Source organism: Hakea prostrata, chromosome 7 (assembly GCF_041222555.1).
Source record: "Hakea prostrata isolate BN-2017 chromosome 7, UWA_Hpros_2, whole genome shotgun sequence".
NCBI lineage: Eukaryota > Viridiplantae > Streptophyta > Magnoliopsida > Proteales > Proteaceae > Hakea > Hakea prostrata.
This window is the reverse complement of record NC_142606.1, coordinates 20,312,134-20,324,577: the sequence shown is the minus strand read 5'-3', so window position 1 is coordinate 20,324,577 and position 12,444 is coordinate 20,312,134. Positions and strand designations below refer to the sequence as shown.

The 12,444-nt window shown below is 34.7% G+C and overlaps 1 protein-coding gene across 1 annotated transcript; it reads left to right on the top strand.

The window, feature by feature from the left end:
* Positions 1–1,860: 1,860 nt before the first annotated feature.
* On the top strand, positions 1,861–2,504 carry LOC149010428 (CASP-like protein 1E1). The gene is made up of 2 exons (XM_089162431.1): positions 1,861–2,069; positions 2,174–2,504. Exons 1-2 carry the CDS (start codon positions 1,861–1,863, stop codon positions 2,502–2,504), a joined length of 540 nt encoding a protein of 179 aa, XP_089018557.1.
* Positions 2,505–12,444: the final 9,940 nt, after the last annotated feature.

The window sequence follows — 12,444 nt, the reverse complement described above, 5'->3', positions numbered from 1 at the left end:
ATTTGCATGTCATAGATTATCTCTGTCTTTGAAATTTAACAAGGAATTATGTTCCAAATATTATATTAGAAGACAAAGGTCAAATACAGAAGGGTGAGAATGAAAGTAGAGAGGAAATTAAAGTGTTCGATATTTGGTAGGTATTTGAAACTTTTTATGGAGGGAAATTAAGTAAGGTGTTTGATATTTGGTAGATTGTTTGAACAAATATGATTCTAAAGAAACTAATTCCACAGAATCATGATTCTATAGAAACATGACTTTAAATCGGATTCCATAGAATCGTGGAACCAAACACGCCCTAATTGCTAAGCGTAGTTTTAAGTACTATTGTTGCTTAAAGCGTAACAATTGATACATATTCAAGGTTCGACATGTCGGCAAAATGTCGCATGTCACTGGCTGTCAACACCAGCGACATGGTGACATTTCGCCAACATGTCAGTGACTTTTGACAGGATGTCGACGAAAATTCAACCCCTAGTTTCAAGGGGTATTTAGGGTTGTTTTGGTTTGAATTTTGTTATGTAGCCTAATTTGAGGTCAATAAACACATTGGGAGCATTATTTTGGCAAAAAACATCACTTAATCTAAATTTCTTGATTGACACATACCCAGCTATATGCAGGAAAAATCGGAAGCCTGGAAAACTCATAAAAGCTAATGTAAACATGCAAAGATAACACAAGTACACAACTAGTGAAGAGAAATACTAAAGTCTACAATTCATTATACAATTATGTTGAGTATGGCTCATGCTTCACATTTTGTTGTCGACGAATACGAGGGTCCTTCCTCCGGAGCATGTAGAGGTCCTACATAACTAGGGCAAAAATCGAATGAAAAATTAGTGAAAAATCGAACAAAATTTTGCTAAATATCATGAATTTGGCGATATATCGCCGAAAAGTTGGCAATATATGGGTGATTATTGGAACATGACATTTCAGGTGGGGGTTTCATATCGCCTATAAGCGACATTGGCAATATATTACCGACACATTGAACCTAACATATCGTTGTTTCATAAAGAATAGTGAAATTACTTTAGAGTCCAGATCTTGTACGTGTACAATAAGCTACATAACATCAAAGAATCCACAACATAAACAATGCCTTGAAAATAGAATCACTCCACTATGGTCCCGTGATTGATTCTAAGTGATTTGCCTTCTAGGTCCCATGATCGAGATTTTTTTTTTTAATCTATCTTGTGCTTAGGCATTAGGCATTAGGCATTAGGCATGTAGCTTTTGAAACTATTTTTTCCTTTTCCAAAAATGCCTAGAAGTGATAGAGACCAGACTACAACATGCGAAAACATATGTTGAAACTTGACCATAGAACCTTTCTTTTTGCTACAACATGGGTATCTTCTGAATCCGGATCATCTCCCCGTCGAGGGAGCACAGAGTGCTCCTCCATGGCTTCCTGACCATAAAAACCAGTGGGTCCCACTGGTGAAAATTTTTATATTTTTATTTTTTCCAAAAAGTGTTTTTCACCGTAGGCCCCACTGGTTTTTGTGCTCCCATTAGGGTTGCTGATCCGAACTCGTATCTTCTCTATAGCCCTCAAAAGTCAAACTTCTCATTATAGTAGATGGTAAAACCGTTAAAAAACATCAATTTGGTCCTCAACTGTCTTGATAACAACTTGATCCAAACACTCCCTTAATTGCTCTACCCTATTTCAGGTATCCACAAGTTTCTATTGTCTCTTCATAATGATGCCTAATGCAAATCGCCCTGTCAACTGCTATGAATGAGACTACTATCCTTCACTCCTTAATTATCCTCCCCTTTCTCCTCATCTCTATAAATCTATGAAGACTCAACAACACTGAACAACTATCGAGAATGAAACTCATGATGAATGTTGTCAATGAAAACAAGCCAAGGGCTTTGGAGGTGCTGCTTAGGATGTTGGCACTAGTTGCCACTCTCATAGCTATTATCGTCATGGGTCTTTCTAAAGAAACTGAGCTTATTGCCGTCACCGTCTTACCTAATCTCCCTCCTTTGAATGTTCATATCAACGCTAAGTGGCAATATTCGCCTGCTTTTGTGTATGTGATTTCAAATTTTGAACATCCTCTATAATGTTGATTATAATTTTTTTTTTTTTTTATCATTATAGCTGCACTTAAATAGTAATTCATTTTGGTTGCAGGTATTTCTTTGTAGCAAACATGGTGGCTTGTGCTTATGCATTGGTTTCTCTGGTGTTGTTGTTGGTGAAGCTAGTGAGAATAAATATGACTATTATCGCCCTTGATCTGATCATAGCAGCATTACTCTTCTCTAGTGATGGAGCTACTTTTGCCATTGGGTATTTGGGATATAAAGGGAATGTGCATACTGGATGGACGAAGATCTGTAACAAATTCCCCAAGTATTGTCGATTTATCACTGCTTCGGTTATTATGTCTCTCATGGGAGCTATAATCTTTCTTATAATGGTTGCACTCACAGCTTCTCGTCTCCACAAGAGTAAAGTCTAGATTGTAATTTATTAGGAGAAAACAAAAAAATGTCAAGACTGTAATCTTCATCTTCTTCCTTAAATTTGTAAAAGCTTGTGGTTAAACATTTATTATTATTATGAAATGATCATTTTATCTTTATGTGTACTCAATTACATTTATATCTTAACTATCTTCTTCTATTCCTTTTAGGCCTGTTTGGTTACTTGAGTGTGGAGATTTCAAAAATTGTTGAAACTTATTGATGAATCTGTAGAAACACTTAAACGGTTGTTGTAATCGCAATACTTTTTCAGAGCTGAAACGTAGCAGAGGTATTTTTTTAAGGTATTTAGACACCCCAAATTGTGCAATACGGGTTCTAATTGTGTCTTCACCCCAAAATCAGTCAGCCCTAACCTTCAACGTTGCACCCCAGAGAGGCTACTCAAGGTGTAATCAGGTATGTTCACTACTTCACAGAATAACAACAGGGGGAGAGAGAGAGAGAGAGAGAGAGAGAGAGAGAGAGAGAGAGAGAGAGAGAGAGAGAGAGAGAGAGAGAGAGAGAGAAGAGGAGTAAATACAGTATTTAGAATAAACTTGAAAATAGGTTTATAAAGAGCAAATTCATTATTTAGAATAAACTTGAAAATAGGTTTATATAGAGCCCCAAAGGCTGTGAGTAAAAGGGTAAGGTCACTTCTTTTTGTGAGGATACCTATTCAGCTCAACTCCCTTCAGGAATGTACCTATCCAGCTGACCTCCTTAAAAGAAAGTGTCTCTCTAATGGCGTCTCCACATTTTTGGCATTCACAACTAGTAAGTTTATAAATATAACAAACTGAAGAACAAAGTGAGAAAATAAGGGCATTTCGTAATTCGTAACAAATCACTATTAGTAGGGGTAAAATGGTCATATCAATCGGGGTAAGATGACAATTTTGGAGGTTTTAGGAGAGCACATTATTCTCAATCATCAAAGTTGCATAAGCATAACCTTTAAGGCTTTAAGGATCAAATGTGAAGTGTGATTTTATGATAAAATAGGTTTAAAAAAAAATTATGATAAAATAACATTAGAAATCTTTTTTGTGTAAAATTGTGGATAGCATCTACAGCGATCGAAATTTCGATCTCAATCGTCCATTTCTAAAAGTGTATTATCATACTTTTGCAAAATAGACGGTCGAGATCGAAATCTCGACTGTACATCATTGCACAACACTGAAGTCGAGCTCTTTTATGTGAGGGTGGATTATCATTGTTTTTTACTTAATGCTTACCAAATGTCTTGTCTTGTCATGCTCCACATTACTCTATTTGTGTTGTACTGAAAAGAAAAAAAAAAAAAATTACTCTATTTGTGTCTCAGGTTCAGATATTCACAGGACTACAGCTATCCACACATGTGTTGTTGATGCCTAACACAACACTGCCCTCTCAAGTTGTAAATGAGATTACCAACCTTCAAATTCCCAGCCTCCATAGTTGTTCTCACCTTCATTTGTCTCTTTCTGTAAGACAATGATAAATCAATAAAATATGAAGAAGGGTAGAGACTATCAGAGAGTGATGTACATGATGATGAAGGTGGTGAAGGAAAGAAAGGCTAGGAGTTGGGATTTGGATGTTAGCACTGATTGTAACATTTATCGCTGTTCTCGCTATCAGCATTTTTTTTATTTTTTATCTGAGGTTTATCCTGACCAGTTTGCGCGCACCTTGACTACATCCTCAAGGGCACTTTTATATAATTAATATAGGAAATGGGCTAAAAGACACTAAATTTGTCCCCCCCTTCATTGTCTTACCTAACGGTCCTCCCTCCCTTGAATGTTCTTACAAGTGCTAAGTGGCATCATGCATGTAAAATTTTCTTCTTTTCTTCTAATTTTTTTTTTGTAGAAATTCTTCTAATTTTGTTACCATTTTGTGATTGGGATTGCTGATGTGATCAATGGAATCCAAATAGTAGCTAATTGTTGTGGTGAAGACTAATTTTCACTATCTAAAAATTTTATAGGGTCCATTTAGAGCATAACGCTATATGAATGATCGCTTTTCAATGTTATTGTTTTTGGTAAGAGACAGAGGTACTACAAGCAATGGCATCTGTTACAACGATTCAAAAGCCAAAAATTGGACATAGGCAAAACTTTCTGAAGCTCCGCCAAAAGGAGAAACCTGGATAAAGAATTTGCCAAAAAGTTGGACTATCTTGGAATAAAATTAAACAAAAGTGATTCAAAAGGTGAAAAATATCTAAGAAAATCGGTTCAATTGCAAATTCAGGACTGGTAGAAGAATTAATGTGTTGAACCACCTCATTTGAATCAAATTCAACAATAAGAAATTGAGCCATTATTCTTTGGCTTGGAGAATGTCTTTTAATTGAATAATAATAAGACCCACATGTTTAAGCAGTGATGAATGTCTTTTAATTGTTGATCATTGCCAAGTAGGCATGGGTCTTATTTAGAATGTTGAATTCTTTTAAATTACTGGTTGTGGGTCTTAAAACCATTTAGAGGTCCTATCTTGCTATTTTGGCTAAGGTTGTCAATTCAATATCCAAACCAGCGCTCGGAGGCGCTTGCATGCGGGTATGAGTCAATTATAGTTGAGTCAGATTGTAAGCAGCTCATCAGGTACCTTGAAGGAGAGATTCAACCCCCGATGGTAGTGGAACCTCTGATCCAAGATATTCATTATTTAATGGATAACTTCATACATTGTATCCCTGCCTTTATTCTTAGGAGATCTAATGTAGTTGCAGATGTCTTAGCCAGGAAGGCCCTTTCGGTTTCGGGCCCGAAAAAATGACCGTCTTCCACTAGGTGGTTGGTGGAATTGTGTTCTCCAACACCTCTTGCCCGCTTTGAATAAAAGTGTTGTTTACCAAAAAAAAAAAAAAACGGCTGTATAAAACCATACAGTGGAATCGTTTAAAACAATGATACCGTTTATAAAAAATTATTTATAATTTTTTACCAAAAAAAAATTATAATTTGGTACGATATGACATCGTTTTTGGTGCCATACCAACAGTATGTACGGAGCTATACCGTTCTCGTATCATACAATTTATGTACCATTTACATATTGAAATTGAACCGTATTATTTTCATCTCAATATCCATATCATTTTTTTATTGAACTCGTACCAGACCGATACTGATACAAAAATGGTACAATATGGTTTTAATTTTATGTGCCGAGTTTCTATACGTATACCGTCTTGCGCCCTTAATATTAACATTTTTGGATAATATTAAGGGTTTTCACCTGTTATTGTTCTTATAATTTTTCAGAAAGATCAATAAGGATAGAAAACACTTAGGTTGTACTTTGTTCTTGTTTCTTGTGATCTTTCTATCATTTATGCTAGATGGTGGCGTTGCTTTCTTCCGGCAATGGAGCCGCTGCTACTATTGGCGTTGTGGGATATGAAGGAAACGAACATGCCAAGTAGATGGTTGAGAACCTCTATCAGTGGAAAGGTTGTGAGTTCAACCCTTGCCGGCGGCATATGTAATATCTCCATCACCAATTTCCCTACATAAAGGCTTTTATTACACACACATACAAAAAAAAAAAAAAAAAAACCATGGCATAAAATTTGTGACATGTTGGAAAAGTACTGTCTCTTTTTTTCTTTTTCTTTTTTTTTTTTGCAGCCGGTGAGTTTGTATTAGTGAGGGCATGTGGGGGGATATTACTAATATAGCTGCCGTCAAATGAGTGCGAACCCAATCCATGGGAGTTTGGGCTTTTAACCGCTCAACTGACCCACCATTGGCATTCGAGAAGTACTCTCGCTTCATTGAGCCTTTTTGGCCAAATTTAACTCTCTTTTTTCTACATTTTTTTTATGAGGTTCATCCGGGCCAGCTTGCGCGCACCACGATTACATCCTCAAATTAATGCCGCCAAATGGTTGCGAACCCAAGACCTCCCCGTGGGAGGTAGAGTCTTTAACCGCTTCATTGAGCCTTCAATTGTTGTGGTCTTTTCTTCGTGCTCATAGCTTTGCATGTACCCAAGAAAACTGCGACACATGTTTAAATTTCACCTTTGATCTTGCAATAATCATTTGGTAGCTTCACCTGATATCTATCAAGCAACTTTAATTCCAAGGAAACGAGAGAGATCAGAGACATTGGATCCTAATGGGTCCATATATCGACTTCGAAAAACCACAAGAATATCTCGAAATTTTATCCAAGGAAATGGACCACTCATTTCGAATCCAGATCATCTCCGCGTCGGGGGAGCACTTTGTGCTCTTTAACAGCTTTACAACCGCAAAACACAGTGGGGCCCACAGGTAAAAACAAAAAATATTGTTAAAACACAGTAGGCCCCACTGTGTTTTGTGATTGTAAAGCCGTCGAGAGCACATAGGGAGATGATCCAGATTCATTCATTTAGGGCATGTTTGGTTACATGAGTCTGGAGATTTCAAATATTTAGAGATTTCAAATCTATAGATTTTAAATCTATGGAGTTATAATTTATAAAATTAGATGTTTGGTTGTGGAATGAAATCTATGGATTCATCCTAAAATACTATTTGATCGACGTGATTTTTGTGAATGTGCAAATGTATAGTTTTTTTGAAATCTCTGGATTTCACCCCTTACCCATAAATCTCGATTCACGTTTAGTGTAAAGGTGAATCTCTAGATTTCATGAATCTAGAGATTTTTACAACCAAACGGGTATAATTCTCAGATTCATGAATCCAGAGATTTGAAATCTTTGGGTTCATGTAACCAAACAGGCCCTTAAATTTCATAGATATATGACATGTGTCACAACATCATCAAATGGTTGAAATCCATTTATAAGTCACATAAAAAAATTAGGGTAATTTTCATCTGGACCCCCTGAGGTTTGGTCCAGGTCACTTTTAGTCCAATTTAAGTTTTCTTCTGCATATGGCTCCCATGTGGTTTCATGAAATGATTAAATAAGGACAAGTTTAACAGAAACTGTTAATTTAATAATTTTTGTGACGAAAATCCCATTTTTCCAATTTATTTGTTTTAGATTTTTTTTTTCTTTTTAAAAATTTTCTTTCTTTTATTCACAGAAAAAATGTAAAAATTTCATTATTGATAGTGAAAGGAGTCTCTCCGTCTTCTCCATTGTGGCCCAAGAATTCAACCTTGTTGCAGGTGACTTCGAAAGCTTCAGAGACAAGCAGAAGAAGAGCCCTTTGAAAAGAAATCTCAAAATTTTTAAAACCCAAAATTTGAAAATGACGGCAAGAACGAAAGTGATGGCTGGAATAAGATTTCCCAACGCCGATGCCAGAGTCGGAGAACTCAAGCTTATTCCACCGAACTCAAAGATCTGCCTCAAGCATATCCTGCAATTAATCACAACCATAATTTCGAGCTTCAATTCAATCTAATGTTCATCGAATACCCATAAATTAAAATGGAAATCTAAGCAAACCCACTTGACTGCTTCAAGATTTGAATTAAAAGAACCAAAAATAGCAGTTGTTGGGCTTACCCAATGAAACCCAGCAAGAAAAATCTACAGAGGATAGAGGATGGAGAAGGTTAGTGGAGGGTGCTTGTTTCTGCAGATTCATTCATTAAAAGAGAAAAAGGAAATAGATCCATTGTTGGTTACCATTTATGCTTCAGGATAAAAACAGAAAAGAGGAGAAAGAAACTGAGAGGAATTGGTGAAAGAGGGGGAGAGAGACCTGCGGAGGAGGAAAGAAGGAAGAAGGATGAGAGTGCCAAGTGTGTTATAATAGACGATGAAGACGAACTGGCTCATCCCCTTTGACATGGCTGCTTTGCTGAGAGTGGTTATGCTTACTTCGGCACATTCTATCATCACCATCAGTGCAAATGGCAACACATCCCACACACCAGGCTTCATTTCTCCTCTTTTCTCTCTCACCCATAAACGCAGAAGATGAAAATGAGATACTGAAACTGTTAGATGTAAAGTGAGAGATTAGAAAACCATTATTTATGAAATCTTGAAAATTTATTTTCAAAGGGCTCTTCTTCTGCTTTGTCTCCGAAGTTTTCAAAGTCAGCTGCAACAAGGGCTGGGTTCTTAGCCAACGATGGAGAAGACGAAGAGACTCCTCTCACTATCAATAATGAAATTTTTACATTTTTTCTTTGGAAAAAAAAAAAAAAAAAAAAAAAAAAAAAAAAAAAAAAAAAAGGGGGTTTTCGCCACAAAAAAAAAAAAATAAAATCTATACATATATACTTATTTTAAAAATACTAAAAAACCAAACAAAAGACAAACAAAAAAAAAAAAAAAAAAAAACAAAAAAAACCCAGCCCAAACCAAAGGGGGGGCAAAAAAAAAAAACAAAAAAAAAAAAAAAAAAAAAAAAAAAAAAATAAAGAGAAAATATATTAGATACAAAGAAGAAAGACAAGATGAGTTCAATCAGAAGTGATTCATTCAATTGAGTGTATTACATATTTATAGTAGAAGGAACATTTACTCTGATATGGAAATACAATATATGATTCTTGCACACAATAAAGATATTCTTGATATGGAAAGATAGATTGCCGCCCAAGATAGAAGGTACATATAATGGAAATATTGACTGCCAATATTGTGTAATGAGATGGTTGTGATCTTCACCAATATTGCATCCTGGAGGTAATTGAGATCTTCAATTGGAAGTACAATCTCTTTGGGGTAATGGACATCCATAATAAATATTATTTATAACACTCCCCCTTGGATGTCCATCAATAGATAATGTACCTCGTTAAAACCTTACTAAGAAAAACCCTGTGGGAAAAAAATCTTAGTGAAGGAAAAAGAGTATACATATCTAAATAATACGTATTGGTAGCTGCCTCATTAAAAACCTTACCAGGAAAACCCAGTGGGACAAAACCTTGGTTAAGGGAAAAAGAGTGCAGCACGTATTTTACTCCCCCTGATGATAACATCATTGAGTATCTTTGAATACGTACATTCCATTATCATATACCAACTTCTCAACATTTGAAGTAGGCAACGCCTCAATAAATAAACTGTCAAGTTATCACTTGAGCGAATTCAATGAACATATATTTCACCATTTCATTGAAGATCAAGAGTGAAGAAGAATTTCGGTGAAATATGCTTCGTTCTATCTTCTTTGATGTATCATCCCTTCAATTGAGCTTTGCATGCAGCATAATCTTCATATAATATTGTTGAAATTCCTTCTTCTAGTAGAAGACTGCATGCTTCATGAATGTGTTGTATCATTGATCTTAACCAAATATAAAATAGCTAACATTCACTTGAAAATAAATAGCATGTTTGAGATCTAGTTTTATGTAGATCAGATAAATATCCTGCATCTGCAAAACTAGTAAGTTGATATCCACATTCATAAAATAATATCATGTCAATAATTTCTCGAATATATCTTGAAATATATGTTTTATAACATTTCGGTGTCTTCGTATTGGAGAATAAATAAATCTTGTTAATACACTTATAGAAAATGCTACATCCGTTGTGTATATCAGAAGATACATTAATGCCAAAGCACTAAGATATGGTACTAGGACCAAGAAATTCTCGTTTTCTTGGGGTGAAATGAATCTTTCTTTATATTGGCGATCTCACAACCATGGGGTACTCAATGGATGTATTTTATCTAGATAAAATCTCTTCAAAATATCTCATATAAGTTGATTGATGAGCGAATATTTCATGTCAAATGCTCAATTTATAAATCAAGACAAAACATGTCTTTTCAAGATTTTCATTTCAACTTTCTTAAAATAATCTACTACTTTTGAAACTCTTAGGAGTTTGATGATATTTAAATCATCATCATATATACTTACTAAAATTAGATCCATATCCTTTAATAAAGGCACAATAATAAATTGGATCATTTTTATGCTTTTCATTTAGTAAATATCCACAGGAGATTACCATATATGCCTTGATAATCTTTGAAGCATTATTGAACAAACTTCCTAGGAATTTTTATATGCTTGAGTCATTTTGAATCCTTCAGGGATTTTCATATATATTTCACACTCGAGTGAGCCATATAAATAGGCGTAATAATATCCATTAGCGCATGTCAAAATTTTCATATCTTGCGATTAATAAGATATCGAAGGTGATTGCATCCACCACAGAGAACAGTTTCCATGTAATCAATGCCAGGCATCTGCGAAAATTCTTGTGCCATAATTCATGCTTTATATATCACGATTTCATTATTTTTCTCATTTCATTTAGAAAACTCAATTGTACCCAGGCTTTATACCTTGAGATGTTGGACTACGGGTCCAAAAACTTTAATTTTCAAGCGAATTCAAGTGCAGCGAATTGCGCTCTACATTTTGGCCAATCATTTCTTGATTTATATTCATCAACAAATTTATGTTCAAGATCCTCGTCTTGATGTATTATTTCAACAATAACATAATATGCAAAAATGTTGTCGACAACTTTATCTTTTAGGTTCCATCTTTTCCTGCAATGACATAACTAATCGAGATCTCTTCATTATTTTAGGTAGAACCTCTTACGGGTTTTATAGAAAGTTATGTCTTCGGGATCTTCATAATCAATTGTCTCCATATTATGACCATCTTGATCATTTGCTCCTTTCCTTTTCTAGGATTTTATCCTTGGAACCGATTGATCTTCCACGTTTTAAGCGTGGTTTAATTTCATTTGCCTGATAGATTGTCCTTTGGGACATCAATTCTAATTGGAGCATTTACAATTTGGAATATGAGATTTAGTAACTCTTAGCGAGTCGACAAATCGGAGTTGATTTATAATATTTATTGCATTATCCTTTGAACTTCAAGTTCACGAGTGCTGACGAGGATCTAATGAGATAATGATAATGCATACAATCAATCTCTTTTTCAACTGTTTATTCTCTCCCCCTCATGTTGGAAAAACTAATTCATCAAAATAATACAAGCAAGTATTGCATTAAATAAATCTCCTATCCTTAGCAATATATTGAATTATATAAGGAGATTTATATCCAACATATATTCCCAACTTTATTTTGGGACTCATCTTTGTTATTTGTGGTGGAGCAATTGGAGCGTAAGCCGTACATCCAAAAATTTTAAGATGAGAAATATTTGGCTTGACCATAAGCCAATTGTAATAGGGAGAATTTATGACAACATTTTGGCACGATGCGTACAAATGATGCTTTGTTCTCATAAACAATGGTTTAGCAATTAATTGGAGACAATTAATAAATAATTTTACCAAACCATTTTGGATATAAACATGAGTAACAGGCTATTCAACGTGATCTCGGTTGTTATACAATAATCATAAAGCACGAGATGTAAATTCACCAGCATTATCAAGATAAACTGTCTTTATCTTATAATTCATAAATTATGCTCTTAATCTCATTATTTGAGCAAACAATCTGAAACATCAAATTGCGAGTTCATAATGAACATACATGTGACCACTTTATAGATGCATCTATTAAAATCATATATTATCTGAATGGTCCACATGATGGGTGAATGGGCCCATACATTTCACCCTCTATACGTTTCAAAAAGCGTAGAATGTTCAATCTCAACTTTAGCTGGTGAATATTAATAATAAATATTTCTTGAGAACAAACAATACAAGAAAATTCACTTAATTGAAGAATCTTCTGGTTCTTCAATGGATGACAATTGAATTTTCAATAATTTTTCGCATCATACTTGATCCGGTATGGTCCAACCGGTCATGCCAAATAATAAAATTATTGGAATCAATGTTCATTTGATTTACCCAAGCATGTGTTTCAACCATGCGATATTAAGTGTAGTACAAATTGGGAGAAATATCTAATAACTTTGTATAGATATTTACTTATACCATTATTTGTAGTCTCAATCGATAATAATTTTGGCAAATAGCTTTGAAACTTAATAAGTTTCTTTGAGACTTACTACAAAATAATGAATTATTTATAAC